Raw genomic sequence first — 16859 nt, 5'->3', positions numbered from 1 at the left:
TATCATATTAAGGAAAGAAGGCTTCTTAACACATGTGGTGCATCTTATCCTCCATGTAGCGTAGTCTGTATCAGTAAGTAAGCTACTAGAAAATCTCCTGACAAAATCAGTAGTCTTTCTGACTTCAGAGCAGTGTATTCTAATCTCAGATTTTATATAAATACATATATTTGTAAATGTTGTGCATTGTATGTCTTTCTGTGACCTGTTTCAGATGGGCTCTGAATTTCTTTACTTAGGGCAATGTAACAATTTACTATGCTGGGTGAATAGTTGGTTCATTTTCAGTGTACCAAAACCCCTTTGCAGCTGAGTGAGCTGTCTCAAAGCATATTTGCCTTTTCTGGTGGGAGCCCTGACATTCCCATAAAAATAGCTTCAGATACGGTGTCCCAACACGCACCTACATTGCATTGCAATGTTGTGTCATGCTGTGATATATCTGCTGTGGGGGCTGCAGTTTGACTGGCCAGGCATGACTGCCTGCCACCTCCTGAGCTGCAAGAGCCTTGTCAGCCGCAGGAAGGAACTGCGGGCCCAGCACCACCACACTGCTGCAGCTCTGTGCTCTGGGGAGCTCAGGGGTAGTTCAGGATGATCTATTCTAGTTTACAGACATGAGCAAATGCATCTTATTCTCTGTGATTTCAGTATGATCTGAGAAGTGAGCTGAATACTGTTTTTCTTGCATGAATGAATAGCTCCTGAATCACATTCAAGTTAAGTCTTACCCAAAAATTCCTCCTTCACCTGCATCAGAACTGTACATCTTAAATTCAGTAATAGAAAGTGTACAGTTGGAGCCACATGAGGTTTAAATGAGAATAGCAGAAAACTCAAATGGCAAGAGTTTCTGCTGCTGAATTTCAAAAGCTTCTTGGGAGAGGGCAAAAAGCAGAAGCAGGAGAGCATAAGACTCTCAAAATCAGTACCTCCATCCTACCAGCTGCCCTCTACACTTCATTAGCTTTAAACTGATAACATTGTTATATATATAGGGAAAATATATAGAAGAAGGTAATTTAGGAATATTTTCTACCATACAAAGTGTGTGTAAATTGACAGGCACAGGATATAAGAAATTAGATAATCCTTTATATGAAAATGTTGTAATATACTTTAGGTAATATGAAGTATTTTTAAGAGTGGTGAAAGACACTGGAAAAAGGCCCCTTCCCTTATGATCTGTGCTTGAAAAATTACTAAAGTCTTACTCTGCTTCCTTATTAGTTTAAGACTTCCTTACTAGTTATAAGGACTTCTCCTACATATTAGGGGAAAATGCAATGTAGTTGCTGTAAAACAGTATCTCCTGCGTTTGGTTTGTTTGTAACAAATGAAAAAATTGCTTTTATTCATTCAAAAAACATAGTCTTCCTAATTTTTCTCAGAGCCGTGACATTACTATTTGCTTTAACCATTATGACACATGGTGCTGAAAAACTCCATGTGACTTCACTCAAAGCTACTCAAGACGTGTGCTGTCTTTCATCATTGCACCCATTACATACAACAGAGTACTCGAGCACTGTAAACAGGATACAAGACAAAGAAGAATCAAGTTAATTTGGAATAACTCTACCGTTAAAAATTGTCTTCATCTTAATTGAGGAATGAATTTCTAGCATGGTGAAAACTATCATTAAGAAAACTATTCTGAAAGAGATACTGAGGGTGAATCGTGACCCTGGATTAGACATTCAGATGGAAGTTCTACAGCTATGGTTTACACTACAAGAAACAGGAATTAATCCAGCATACTTTTACCACCTGGGGTTAAGATGGTTTTCTCATCTGCTGTACACCTGTCAAAATCAATGTAATAAAATCAAACTCAATAAGAAAGATTTCTTTTTTCTCAGATGTAAGTAATATCCATTTGCTTTGATGCATACTGACTGACCCAGTTTTCTTAAAGGCATGCAATCAAAAAGTACCTGATGTACAAGCTTATCTTTTTCTTAATGTATGTTAAGTGGGAGAGCCCATCGCACCAATTTGATACAACTATTTACATATTTAGAAAACAAAGCCAAAATGTACCCTGTCCATTTAAATAAATGGTTTCAACTCTTCAGATGTACAAGATCAGCATCCTGCAGAAAACAGTTTTTTTAGACACTGCAGGTTTTTTTTATAAAAGTGCAAAAAAAACAAAACAAAAACACCCTTTAGTGTGTCTGAATGTAATGGGTTCTGTTTGTGTTCCCCAGGATGGGTTGACCCCCCTCCATTGTGGAGCAAGAAGCGGCCATGAACAAGTTGTAGAAATGCTGCTGGATCGTGGTGCTCCTATTCTTTCCAAAACAAAGGTAACTGATGCTGTTCTATTTTCTGCTGGGATAGTCCTTGTACTTTGTTGAAACAGTAATTCTGCATGATACTGCATTTAAGGGCTTGTTAGCTATTTAAAGTACCTGTGTGGGCGTTCTCCAAAATGGATGCCATATGCAGCACACGTCTGTATATCTAAAATATGTTAAATCTAGATGCTCAAGAAAAGGTTTCTTTGACGACCAAAAAGACATGTATGGTAACCCCATCGCTTAGACTAACGGTAGCTAGAAATTGTCTATGTCCTGGAATAAATACATGGTGATTACAATATATTTTCAGCTTGCGCTAGATTACCCTCAGGCTAGAAAAGAGATAAGGGATATAAATAGAGTAACGTCTCTTTGCAGGAAACAGCTCATATTTCATTAGGAACTGGTGTGATTACCAGTTTCTTCACTTTCTTTCTCTCTGCAATTTATCACACAAAGTTCTTCATGGGAATTTCACATCACCTGCACTAGAATGTGTGCAGATTGCTTTAGGCCCATGGGTTGTCATTAAAGCACAAGCTTGCAAGAACTCTTCTTCTGTGGTTCGTGCTGCAGCTACTGTAGCTGGTTTTAAATCTCAGTGCAGTACTTCTGTTTGTAGCACAACATGTTCTTTGACTTTCCCATCCAGAGTCTGACAGTTGAATTGTGCAGTTTTTTGATGTTCTTTCCCAAGATACGTTCCTCCACCTTTTCCTTCTCAGTTTGTAAGCAACATGTCATGTTTCCCTGTTATTTCTCCTCTCTTCTGTCATCCTGCCCTATTCAGTCTCAGTGCCCTTCTATATTTTGCTTTTCTCCTCTCTCTTCTTTTTTTCTTTTTTTTTCCCTTCTCTGGACTATATTTAGCTTTTGTTTGGGGAGGCTGACACCAGCTTGCTTCTGCTCAGTGAGTCAGTGGCAAGTGCTGTCATGGTTAATCTGACAGACAGGATCCACCTGTCCTCTGCATGTTGAGTTTTCCACAGACCCAGGGAACCCAGAATTAGAACCTCCACAAACAGAAGGAGGCAGCAAGAAGCTGTCCAGGGCGTATCTCCTTTTATTTTCTGCCACACTAAGCCTAGAGCTTGTACTCCAGGCAGTCAGAATTTTCCACACTCTCTGGTGGAATTGAAGGAGGAAACATAAAGCCTGTTTCCTTTGTTTTCACTGTCTTAAATGAGACCACCGCCTAGGGAACTATGTTTCTTTGTCACGTGGATTTTGCATGCCAGGGGTTAAGCTGAAGCTTAACCTGCTATTCAGGGTCTGTGGGCTTTGACTTTGTTCTTTCTCTGAAGAGATTCACGCTGTCTGGCCCAAAGTTCATTAGCTGAAATCAGACAGGTGAGAACGTAGGTGGAAGTGGAAGATGCACTTTGGACACTGAACTGCAGAGGCTTATTTGGACACCTGCAGCAAAATGAGAGCTCCTCACCAGAGAAGGGAAAACTATATTATGTATTAAAAATGAGCAGAAGAATGTGCAGAACTTCCTGAACTATCCTCTGATGTGTAAATTCTGCTGTTTTCAGAAAGCAATCTACGAAGTAGAGATACTTCTGAATGACGTTAATGAAGCCATTTGTTTGGCACTAAACTATGGTACCGGTGATCTTGTAAAACTCATAATTCCATTCTCTCCAGAATAGAACACATCTTTGAAAGAATTGGAACATCTCAAAATTTTCTCCTATCAAAAGATATTATTTAAGGAGAATAAGTAGACTGCAGTTGGAACACTTTTTCCTGTTAAGAAGTTATTTAGGATAGCTGAAGTCCTTTTTTGCACTGGAATAACCTTAGATTTATTTTCATGGGGGGGGTAGTGACCTACTAGTTTATCCTGAGTTTTCCAAGAGCAAAAGGAATCTGAATTGTAACCCTGAATATGCCTTGATTTGGTGTGTGAGATATACCATCTCTGTGTGTTGGTTTCCATCTTCATTATCTACTCCTTTTATAGGCTCATTTAGCTCTTTTTTTTTTCCTTTTAGTCTCTTTGTTTCAGAGTTAATAGCTTTCCCTGATTAAAGTACTTCAATACAACTACAAGTTATGCTGTGTATCACTGATAATTCTCTTTGCCCACTCAGCCATTTGACGCTCTATTTGATCTCTCTAGTCCTTCTCTGACTTTTTTTTTTCTTTATTTTTTTTAAGGTACTATTTGACCATTGATCTCTTCCATTCCGATCAAACTTCACTTTTGTATATTTTCTTGCCAATCGGCATAAAAGCAACACATAACCATTATATCTCAAAGTACCAAATCACTTTTTACAAACGTTGTCTCACATCACATGGATGTGGTGCAGGATAAAGATGTTAAACATAAATTTTTGTGTTGTAAATGAGAAGGCATTCAAAATTTAACTGGCTTGTTTTAAGGTTGCAGTATGTATTTTACTGCAACAGAATTATGAGCAAATATATTTTGTGTCATAACAGAAGACAATGATCTTTTCTCTTTACCGATGCCTTTAACCGCCAGACTTGTCTCTTGCTCTTTTGCATAAAGTCTACTCAAAAGATAGACCCATGTCTAAGAATCTCCCCCTTTCAGCACTGAACAAAACTGCTTTCAAATTAGGACAGCATTAGCCTGTTCACTTTCACTAACCTTCCATGTCACTTCAAAAAGAAATATTTCACTGTGTATTTCCATCTTTAATTTGAAAGTTCGTTGCTACTGTTAAGATATTGCCAGGGGAGGGGAGAGGAAAGAGCTCTTGTGTTTCTGAGAGTCTGGGATCACCAGTTTTACGCTGCAGCTTTGCCTTTGCTAACTGTGGTCACATGAGGGCACTGCATCTGAGAGCATGAGTTTTATTGTCTACATGATAGCAAACAGTGTACTGTCAGTCACTTATTGATTATATACTGTTATGTATTACTCCTGAACTTTAATTTTGGCATCGGAAGGACTAAGGAAAAACCCATATGAATGGGACTTCTGGGAATTATTTCTCTTGTGTTTAATGTCTTTTACTCAGGTAAAGTAAAATAGGCAGCAACTTGTTGATTAGCTGTTGTAAGCAGTGCAAGCAGCAAGTCTTGATGGAGATTTAGTTCCCAGAACATGAATCTTTCAGACATTTCCCTGATGAAATAGAGCTTTATCAACTTCTGGTAGGTCACACTGTGGTGAGAATGGTCTCCACAGATGTGTAAGGTATGTGTATAACCAGATTCAGGGAAACACCGGGGGACTGGTGAGGGAAGGTTGTAGTGATTAGTGAGTGATGCTCTGCTCCTGCCTGGCATATACAGGCTGTATTACAATGAGTTTAATGCAGCTTTTGAAAACAGCAGGTGTGCTGGTTAGGGTGTTAGAAGTCACTAGGCACTGTTCTTCGCGTAACTTACTTGGCTCTGGCAACTTACCTGAGCTATGCTAGCTGAAATAAGCTAAGCTTTCATAGCATTGCTGTTATAGGTACTTTTTAAAGTAGAGCTTTCTATATACTCTCACCAGACATGCTCCAAAAGCTTTTATCAGACTAAGAACCCTCACTATTATACTCAGCGTGCTTAGTTGATTTTGTGTGCTGTGTGGGCTTGTGAAATCCTTCATACAACACACTCTGTAAGGACAAGAAGAGAGTTTCAATTCTCTGAGCACCCTGTAACCCATCAGCACTGGGTCTTTTTGTTTGCAGAATGGTTTGTCTCCATTGCACATGGCAACACAAGGAGATCATCTAAACTGTGTTCAGCTCCTGATTCAGCACAACGTGCCTGTGGATGATGTCACTAATGACTATTTGACTGCGCTGCATGTTGCCGCCCACTGTGGCCACTACAAAGTTGCCAAGGTTCTCTTGGACAAGAAAGCTAATCCTAATGCCAAAGCACTGGTGAGTACACAGTGGGTTACTATTCACAGCTAAACATTCTTCTGAAGTTGCTGTGAGATTTATTTGAGAGTTATTTTCTGCCTGCTGATGGTTGACAGCAAGGCTCTGTTGTATTACTACAGCATGAGAGAGGATGCTTGAGGTTCAGAGTATTAGTAATGTGTTTCATGCAATCAGAGCAGGCTTTTGCTTATTGATGGTCAACAGTGATTTATCTATTTTCAGTGTAACTGCAGCACTTGTAACAGTAGCTTGTTGCAGTTCTAAATGGATTAAGCAGCTGCAAATGTAACTGCTGCAGTTTTTAGTACAAAGATAAATCTCATTTTCTGTATGTTTATAAAGAAAATAGACTCTTTCAACCTTTAAAATTAGGGGAATTTTTATTTGCTCTCAAAGATGTGAAATGGTAAAAAGAAAGAGTGAGTTGCCTAAGTAATATTTGTGGTATTTTATAATTATAGCAGTGGAGCCATAAGCATTTTTACTTCAAAACCAACTTCAGCAATAAAACCTGGTAGTATAATTAAACTGCATGAAAACTGAATTTCTTATTTATTTATCTTTTAAATATAAATACTTGCAGTCCACTGTCTTTAAAATTCTGGGGTTTTTTGGGTCTTCAAAAACTGTTCCAAGAATTTTTACTTCTGAAATGAATCCCTGTAATGTTATATGAGCTCCTGAAATCCCCAAAAGCTAAGACCAACTCTATCTTGAGAGCAACACAGGCTCCAAAGATTTCCTTGTCTCAGCTTCTCTGTTTACTGTGTCAGATGAATCTTTCCTCGATGTATTTGGTTAACCTACTATGATATACAAGTTTTCTTCCATATAAGAGGCTAATGGGGAGGTTTGTGGTCCTATAATATTTATTTTATCATTATGTAATAGTCAAAACCAGTTTTAGTTTTTCGGAGTTGCAGGCAGTGGCTTCTGATTAGTCTTGTGACCTAGCCACAGATTTCTATTTCCTTCTATTCTGTCCTTGTCTCCACTCAGGATGATTAAATAGTAGAAAGGTGCTGTACTGTGCAGTATCTGAAATTCAGGCTTAACCATCCCTGTTGTCCACTATTAAGGAGCAGAAATGAAAGCTGCTCATGCTTAACAGACAATTGCACTGACCTCACATTACAAAGCCATACGATAGACTTTACTATATGGCATGTAACAAAGCTATTTTTTGATCAGATCTGAACTGTTTTCAGAATTGTTTTTGGTAGGCTTTTCTGATGAGAATATAGAGTGGCCTCAGCATTCAGTGCACTGATGTTGATGATGGTCTTCGATGCTCTGGACAGCTTATTTTCCTGTTTTACTTGTGTTCTGCTGTATCACCTTGTGCCAAATAAGATGGTCATTTAAAATGCTCCCATTCCTATGTATGTTATTCTTCTAATGAAAGAGGCAAAAAAATTGTAATTGTAGTAAAATGGCATATAATGAATGAAGAAATAATAGTCAGATAGTTTATAGAAGGATCTAAATGCCAGAACTTGTAAACTTAAAGTGTTCATCAGCAGCTCTGACAAGTCAAAACAAGAGGGCTGAAAAAAGGGAGCATGAAAAAGAAGTGAATAAACTTAAGCAAAAATGAAATTTTTAAAAATTTTATGTAAATAAGAACTAAAAAATATTTTTTAAATTAGAATGGACAATATATGTCGTAATAAAAAGTGGCTGTATAAGATAGGTCTTTTTCTTGCTTTAGAAGATTTTTCTCTCTTCTACACAAACAGTTTAGTGAAACCAAAACAAATCTGGGAGGAGTTTTGTTATCACATATGAATGTTTTGTGTGACTTCTATACCCAGTTTTACCTTTTAATACATGTAGAGTATTAAAAATATATATATATATGTTCTTTCACATTTACAGAATGGTTTTACTCCACTGCACATTGCCTGCAAGAAAAATCGCATCAAAGTCATGGAACTCCTGGTGAAATATGGGGCTTCAATCCAGGCTGTGACTGAGGTAAGAAGCGGTCTTTTCACATTTCTGTGTTTTGTTTTGTTTTTTCCCTAAAAAATTAATTGCATCTGTATTGATTAATATTCGAGTATTTTTGAAAAATTGTGTGACACTCAAATCAGCAATGTTTTTCAATTTGATAATAAAAGATCATGAAACTGGATGATCAGTTGCCCTAATGGATCAGAACACCCAAAGTACTGATACCTTTTGGCTTTTGGGAAGACAGTGGGGATAACAGGTGACACATAAATGGTAAAGTTTTAAGGATGATCGTTTCTGTCTGTAATTAAGTGTGCGGAAGGTGACATTCACCTTGTTAAGGAGGTCAGGGTGAAGACTACTTCATCCAGGTCTTAATTCTAATGGTGGTTTAATTCACAGACCTTGGTTTGACTTTCCACACAGAAATGATATTTGGTCACCATCACAGGTCATCTCAAATCAGTTAGACAGCGATCAATACGGACTATTTCAGTCAGTACAGGATGATCTGTGTGCAGTTATTGGCACACTTTAGAAATTAATAGAAGCCTTTGAGAAAATTTGGCTTTTTTTTTTTTTTTTTGGTGTATGTTCCTCTAAATTAGGAGTGAAGGTCACATATGTGAACTTGGGACCATCATGGAAGAAGGCACATTAGCAAATGATAATCAATCCCCTTGATTAAAGAAGGTACAAATGGGAGAAGCTCGTCTCCACAGAATGGAGTTTCATTTGATTTGTGGGTTTTATTCTAATTATTCAGTAGCAAGTCACACGTTTCCCTTCTTGGCTTTCTTGGGAAAGGTTTGAGCCTTGCTACAGCTCACAAAATTCTAGACTAGTTTATAAAACCACAAGGTTTGTGAATGCAGCTTGCAGAGTGTAGCTTGAAGTCATGTTTATAGAGGAGTGAGAGGCACAAAGAGAACCTTTACAAAAAAGATGCCATGTCTATCCTCCATATTAATCAGTCCCTGTGGAAATAGAAAATCTTTGTTTGTTTTTAACCAAAAAGAGAAAAGAATTAAAAAACAAACAAACAAACAAAAACCCAAACAGTAGTAGATTACTATTTGAGTCAACCAACTTAACCATTGGTAGTCTGTGAATCTCTTATTCAAGCAAGTTTTCTGAAAGCAAGAACTCTTCCTTAATTTCCTGTCGCTGCACGTGATCCCATGGCCCTGCATCTGTTGAGACTCATCATGGTACTGTACTAAGATAACTGCCTTCCTGCCTCTTTTTACTGGTTGTCTGTAGCACTGTGACAAATTTAAGGCTGAATTCAGAGCTGTGGTATTTAGCATCAATACATTATCAAGTGTGTTATGAATAGCTATTGGTGCTTATAAACTGATTATTGAATGTAATGCTTTTTATCTTTTTCCATAGCAAATTCTGTTTTCCAGGTAGTTTCCATGCTTCCATTTGCACATTTCATTTTCATATGAGTTAGTGTTTATGGTCAAATGTGACATAAACGCATTGCATTTCCTACAGTCTATTATTTTAAAAATATTTACTAACTTAAGTGAATCAGGAAAAAGAAATAACCAGTTATTCTGCCTCCCTGCTTGTGTTTGCTGTCCTGCATCAGAAAGGAACAAAAGAGTGTTTTCCTCACCTTCTACCTTCTTGAGGCCTTCTGTATATCAGAGAGGAAGTTGCATAGTCAGGGCAGATCCAGATATCTGCTGAGGTTTCTCCTTCTCCTGGTAGCAAAACTTCCCTTTGCAGCCCCTGGCCAGGTGTTGCCACAGTTGTGCAGAAGCAGCTGTGAAGAGGCTTTAGGGTAATTCTACTCCAAGAATTATTGACTGTTGATTGGACGTTTGAGGCATAATCCCTGATGTCATGCCCTGCTAAATGGCCTTCCAGTTGGTTCTTTATACTTGCACCACTGTCCTTCTACAAGGTATTCAAAGATGATGGTTCTGCAAGGTGCTGAGGGAAGGGGGATTTCTCTTCAGTGTGTGTTGTATGTGCCTGTGCCTCTCTTGCTTTATGCTCTGGTTTTGAATTCAATTACTCCTGAAGAAACAGTAGAGATTAAGCTCAACACAGAGTAGGCTTTTTTTTTCTTCACTAAGAGCAACTGGATTTAATGGGGACAAAGGACACATCATCTTTTTCCACTAGTTGTATGGTGTAGAAAGTCTCCTTGTACTGAATTCCTGGAGTATTTTTGCTTGCTCATGAGTCATGGTCATCTTTGATTTGAAGTCTATGTGCTCTTTAAAGATGTGTATATTTTTGGAGAAGAGCAAGCACTTGGGCTTACCTATTTTGAAGTAATTTGCTTTTCCCCATAGTGTTTTGTAAGGAATTGTGGAAATAGACATATAAGTTTGATGTTGGTTTTTCCTTTCAGTCGGGCCTAACTCCAATCCATGTTGCTGCCTTCATGGGACATGTAAATATTGTATCACAGCTAATGCATCATGGAGCATCACCCAACACTACCAATGTGGTAAGTAACAGGTTGCTTTTCAGCACAGCAAGGCAGTGAATGTGTTCCAGGGTCCATGAGCAGCACTGTTGGGAAGCGCCTAATTCTGGTGTTAGTCACCCACATCCTTAGTAGTCATGGCTGCTGCTGGAGTCTTGGGAAAGCATGGACTGCTGCTACCTCCTTGGGAGGTGCTTGACAGGTTAAGGAGACCTCAGAAGAGGCTGACCTTAAGCAGACATTATTGTCTTTATTTTCTGAAGTAAAGAATCAGAACGTACTCTAGCTTCTCTCATGTAATTTTTGAGATGTGTACTTGACTGTTCTCCCAGGACCCCGGGGGCGTACCATTTAAGGAAAGTTATGCTGTTATCAACAGATTGCAGCAGATTGTTGGGACATATTGCCTGTGTCCATACAGCCATACAAGTGTTCTTTTCTACTGGATGTTCACTGTGTGCCCCAAGGCTCCCAGGGCATGTGTAAAAAAAATTGAAGTCATTGATGGTACTTGAAAATTGAAAAATTGGAGGGCAATAGAACCTTTTTCACTCTTTTTGGCACTTCAGTCTTAAAAATATTCCTTTCGGCTTCCATACACAGGTGAAATTAGAAGAGAATATTTTGTATTAATTGTACACATTTGCAACACTGTTTTCATACATGAGATGTTTCTTCCCAAAGATATACTTCCATCCAAAAATTTAGAAAGCAGATTCCCTTCTGAATTTATTCTAGAAATTTGTCTTCCATTAAGTCATTGATATAAATGACTTAATGTTTTTCCCCACATTCTCACATTTCAGTACTTACCAGATAGAAAATGATACTGGGAGCATAGGAAAAAGCAGGAGAAAATCCAAGAAAAATGTTTCTGAATGGACAAAATATGAAAATAATAATAATAATTAAACAAAACAAACAATCAAAAAACCCAAACACAGAATTGGCTTTATTTAAGTGGATATAATTTTAAACACTGTTTGTAAACAGTAGAAAAAGTGTGTTCTCTTTACTGCAAAAGGCTAGGCACAAAGGCACTGTTGTGTTAAGAAAGGGAAATAAATTGCTTTGTAGCATACAGTTTAGAGCTTCAACTCCCATCTTGCTTACAACTCCTATGGATTTTCTAACTGCAATTATTCTCAATTGCATCACCAGTGTATGTTTGTGATTACTAAACATGTTGCATTTGTTTTTCATCTCTGTGTTTTTTTTGTTACGTTTTTATTTGTTTTGCCATCTTTGATATTTTGTTTCTGCTGTTGCTAGAGAGGAGAGACAGCACTGCACATGGCTGCCAGAGCTGGCCAAACAGAGGTCGTTCGATACCTAGTACAAAATGGAGCTCAGGTGGAGGCTAAAGCTAAGGTAAGATGATTTATGTTTAAGGTGATTTAATAAAGCAGGAAATTGCATTCATCTTGCATGTGTTATTTGGGAAAAAGGAGATGAAGCCAAGGGCCTTGGCATAATGACCACTAATATTTTGTTACATACTTTATTACAGTAGTTGTGAGTGAGCTGAATGTAAGAGGGAAAGCAGGAGATGTCAAATTGGTACCACGACTGTTCTTTCACCAGCATTAATATACACTATTCTGTCTTTGACTTGTGATTTGGGGTAGGAGACAGGGAATGGTAGGAAGAATATCTCAAATTTGTTCTTATTTTTGCAAAACTGCAATCCCTAGGCTGCTAATGACTGTTGTCGTATGCCTGAACATCAGTCTGTATGCATTCAGAAATAGTTAGGCTTTTAAAGAACACTTCATAGAGAGCCCACCGGAGAGGTGGCAGATCTGAAACTCCTTAGAAAACAGATGTGGGAGCTTTGGGGAGCTGGAGAAGACTGTCTAGGTGATACTAAAGGAAGAGTAAGCTGCCTGCAGGAGATTCTCAGAAGTGGGTGAAGATGAAGAAGAGCAAGTTGAGTAGTGGGTGGGTGAATGTGGTAACCTGTTTCAGTTGGAAGATCACTGTTGTGGAAGAATGGGAAATGTATTAATTTGCATTATTCCTCTTCATTTCATATAGTGGAATATACAGGAGGATATCACTAAGTAATTTCACACAATGAATTTGTGCAAACTGCCATTGCCTGTGATCAGCATGCATCATAAATAACAACTAAACATAATAGAGTATACACCAGCTCTAGGACTTCAGTACAATTAGTGTTCACGTGCCATTTTAGAAAGCAACAGAAAAGCAGTAGAGTATGAACACGTGTTTTCTGTCAAATATGAGCCTTAGTTTTCTGATGTTGAATTGGGAGTTTTTTATTTTATGTTTAGGACGACCAAACGCCATTGCACATTTCTGCTCGACTGGGTAAAGCAGATATAGTGCAGCAGCTGTTACAGCAAGGAGCATCTCCAAATGCGGCTACAACTTCTGGCTATACGCCCTTGCACCTTTCTGCTCGAGAAGGCCATGAAGATGTAGCTTCTGTTCTTTTGGAGCATGGCGCATCTTTAGCTATTATTACCAAGGTAAGAGATGCAAAAGTGATAGCTTCCATAGTAAAGTATATCTGTAATGAGTTCTGCTGGCAAGTTAAATGCTAGAAAAGTTATATACGTGTATGAATGGTATGAGATTGAGCTACATGTTGTTAAAAAGGTGCAAAGCTTCACTCTTTAACCTCAGTGCCTGATTTTTATAACACATCCTAGTGATCTGACGTGTTTGCTCAGAATGAAAGGAATGCAGAGCAGAGATTCTTGATGGGAGTTGATAAGCTGTTGCCTTAACCTCGGGTCTTTGGTGTGAAGGAAGGAACTGTCTCTTTTTACAGTAATTTTTATATGGATAGGCCATTTCCTTGCAAAGAAAAGTCTTAAAACCTGCCAGGGCAGTGAGAAACTGTAGTCATGATTGCCTATACATGGAACTGTTAAAGGGGAGTAGATAAAAATAGCAGATCTCTGTAGATTAGAGGCAAACTTTGCCCTGACTGTCTCGGCACCAAGGAAAAGAATGCCTGAGACTGCTGTGTGCTGTCTCTTACAGAAAGGATTTACTCCTTTACACGTGGCTGCAAAATATGGGAAAATTGAGGTGGCAAACCTCCTGCTTCAGAAGAATGCATCTCCTGATGCTTCTGGAAAGGTATGACAGAAGAAGTCACTTCCATTTGCACAGCAAATGTATACACACACAGTATTCTAGTAATACCCTTCTACCTGCTTGCCGTTGCACACACTAACATTCACAGCCTGGTTTTAACTGGAATAGGTTTCACGTAATATCCCTGTTCCTACTTGTAGTGCCAGGAATCTGCAGACTCTTAACAAAAGTGACTTTTATTGTCACTAGTTGACAGCAAAATTACATCCTCTCAGTACCCATCCAGGGTAATGGAAACAAACAATTCCTCTGCATTGCTCCCCAGACTATTTACAATCCTTATCAGAGTATTCAGGCAGCTGGCCCTGCTCCCCCAAGCCCTGTGATAGGGCAAAGCCCTGTAGGACCTCAAGCTTTTTAAACCAGCCCAACCTGTGTTTTTACAGATCCAAGGGACAATTTACTTTGACCAGCGTAGTAAAAGAAAAACACTGCTGAGGTTTTGACCTCAGGGTCAAAATTCCTTACTCGCTCTGTCTGAGGGGCAATGCTGATATTTACTTCTGTGCATCTTCCCTGGGAAAAGTGAAAAGGACTCGCACATCTCAGTAACAATTTTGAAAGCCTAATTTCAAGTTTTGCTTCAACATTTATCAAAGTATCCCCATGCATGAATGAATTAAAGAATGTGGTTTTTTCACCTTATCTGCTCTAATCTTCCGAACTCCTCAGTTTTTTTCCTGGAGAGGGTCTGTAACAGCACTTGTTTGTTCTGCATGTTTTTAGAGCGGTTTAACACCACTGCATGTAGCTGCACACTATGATAATCAAAAGGTGGCACTCCTACTGTTGGACCAGGGAGCTTCACCTCACGCATCTGCCAAGGTACAAGTACTGGCCACTCTGGGGAATAATACCTAACCTTTGTTTCACTTGTTTTCCTGTCTATTAGCTCTTTCTAGGATGTATGCACTTGCAATTACAGGGAACTCAGTGACCTTGTTTATAAAATCACACAACCATATAAAGGTTTGTAAGCTGTTAGAATGATTCTACAGATTAATAAAACAGTAAGAAAAAAATAAAAGCAAGTATCAATGTAGAAAAATCTGAAATTATCAGTTTCATTGAAGACTGAGCCTTACTTTTGCTTGTCCCATCTCCATGCTTTCAGAAACTGAGAGAACTTTGTATCACTGCATCTTAACATCTGCATAGGGCAAGCTTGGAGATAATTCTTCGCTGTGAAGGAGTAGTGCCCCTGTATTGTGCTACAGAAGCTGTGAAAGTTTATCAGTAGGACATATGGTGTTATTGATATGCTTCATAGTATTTCCACTTGAGTGTAAATGGATGGTTGAGAAAACTAGTCATAGCCCTGCTTGGTTTGTAATTTACTCTCAAGACAACACATATTGTTAAGATTTCAGTTGTGGAAAAATAAATACTTACATGTATAGCAGTTTTATGAATAGAAGAATTTAGAGGAGCTTTAAGTTTCTTTCTCTTCTGTGGATCCCAGTTTTAAATTTTGTCAATAATCTGTAGTTGGACAACAGTGACAAGTAAAACAAGGTTGCAAACTTGTGTAGGGTAGGTTCAGGTAGGTAAGGGTGGTGTAAATGTCCTGTTTGAAACAATCCAGTTATATTCCTGAAATCACCGTGGAAAAACACTGTGGAAAAGGGTGAGCTAGTAGAGTGCTTTCAGACACGGGCATCTCTCCTTGATTGCCTTCCATTTACACATGACTGAGTACAGCCATAATAGGAGTGTCCTTCTGCATGGCTAAAGAGAAGGAAAGAGACTGTCATACATGGGAGCTCCCGGAGCTTATGGTGCAAAAGTTAAATAAACATGAATAGCCTGCAGCAGTAGCACAGCCTGAAATCAATAGATGCCGATAGTGGCAACCTGCCAGAGCAATGCCCCAGGAGGTGAACTGAACTATCTCCGATCTTTTACTACTGCAACACAGCGCTCTTAAATGCCACTGTGGGGAAGGAAGGACCTTCTGAAAAGAATGAGAAGACACTGACTTTCTGATTATAACTGAAAGAATCTGCCTGTTTCACTACCTCTGGATCCTGTGAATCGTGAAGGAGCAAGGGTTGCAGTACCCACTGCAGAAAGCTTGGGAAGCACAAGCCAAGGTGGAAGCACTATAGCCTGCAGTATAATACTACATAAACTCATGTGTTAAGTCACCTTAGCTTCCCCATTTGTAAAAATAATAACAATTTTGCAACTGCCACTTCAGGCCTTCAGTGCTAGCTGCAAGTCTTCCTGAAAGAGAGCATTTGTTAGTCTTCTGCAGCAAGTACATAGGAACACACTGAGCAGAGCATCAATACTAAATAAAACCAGTGGTAGAGTGTTTGTTGCTTTAGGCACCCACAGTGCAGTCATCTGAAAGATGATGTTGGTAACAGCAGATGATTTCCCATTTTGTTAGTGTGGCCTAATAAATAAGGCTGTTGCATCATAACTCTCATCTCTAGCTCTGCAGTTAGTTTAATCAGCAGTTGCTTTCTTTATGACACTCTTCTTCAAAAGTCATCTTAAGAATTGCTTGCTATTCAGACCTTGCAGAGGGATCAGTGAAAGGGTGTGGAAATGGCCGTGTCCAAGACAGTACTCTAATACAGTTATTCAGATAATCTATTCTTCTTTCTGGTTGCCTAAAATTAGGCTTCTGCCTAGTTTGGTGTTCACTTTGCAATGCCTTCCTTCCCTCTTTCCCTCTCAGAGCTTATTTTTTCTCCCTGTCCTTCCATCTTTAAGCTTACTCCTTTTTGCCCCTTTTTCGTGGCAACCAGAATAACCCAATACTGTCCCTCCAAAATTTTGTGTTCCATTCTACATTTATTTGTAGTGACAGAGCACAGTCCTTACCACGAGAAGATGCAGCCTGAGTCTGAGCTGTTTTTGTTTTTCAGCTACCTTTGTCTTCTCTTGGTGACCTGCTCTTTGCCATTACATGGCATTACTAAAAGTGAAGTATGTCAATTTCTGAGGAAAAGACTTGAAAGTGCATTGTTATTTTACAAAATAGATGATATATAGGATTTAACACAGAGGATAGGTGCTCATGAAATGATGTCTGTTTTATGTGTCAGCCTTGTGCAGGAAGTCTGAGAGAGGGGACTGTGTTTGTTTTTCTTGATGCCCTTCATCTTCCAAGTGAACATTAATGGCCATACCCCT

The 16859-nt window shown here is 38.8% G+C and overlaps 1 protein-coding gene across 1 annotated transcript in view; it reads left to right on the top strand.

Moving 5' to 3' along the window:
- The window catches only part of ANK3 (ankyrin 3), a 192715-nt gene that overhangs the window by 83102 nt on the left and 92754 nt on the right, over positions 1–16859 (top strand). The window contains exons 9-16 of the mRNA XM_015866239.2: positions 2214–2312; positions 5972–6169; positions 8051–8149; positions 10503–10601; positions 11853–11951; positions 12878–13075; positions 13596–13694; positions 14439–14537. Coding sequence (XP_015721725.1) covers positions 2214–2312; positions 5972–6169; positions 8051–8149; positions 10503–10601; positions 11853–11951; positions 12878–13075; positions 13596–13694; positions 14439–14537 — 990 coding nt within the window. The remainder of the gene's footprint in view (positions 1–2213; positions 2313–5971; positions 6170–8050; positions 8150–10502; positions 10602–11852; positions 11952–12877; positions 13076–13595; positions 13695–14438; positions 14538–16859) is intronic.

This window comes from Coturnix japonica, chromosome 6, assembly GCF_001577835.2.
Source record: "Coturnix japonica isolate 7356 chromosome 6, Coturnix japonica 2.1, whole genome shotgun sequence".
NCBI classification, from domain to species: domain Eukaryota; kingdom Metazoa; phylum Chordata; class Aves; order Galliformes; family Phasianidae; genus Coturnix; species Coturnix japonica.
The sequence above is the reverse complement of the archived record's forward strand: the minus strand, read 5'-3'. Positions and strand labels throughout refer to the sequence as shown.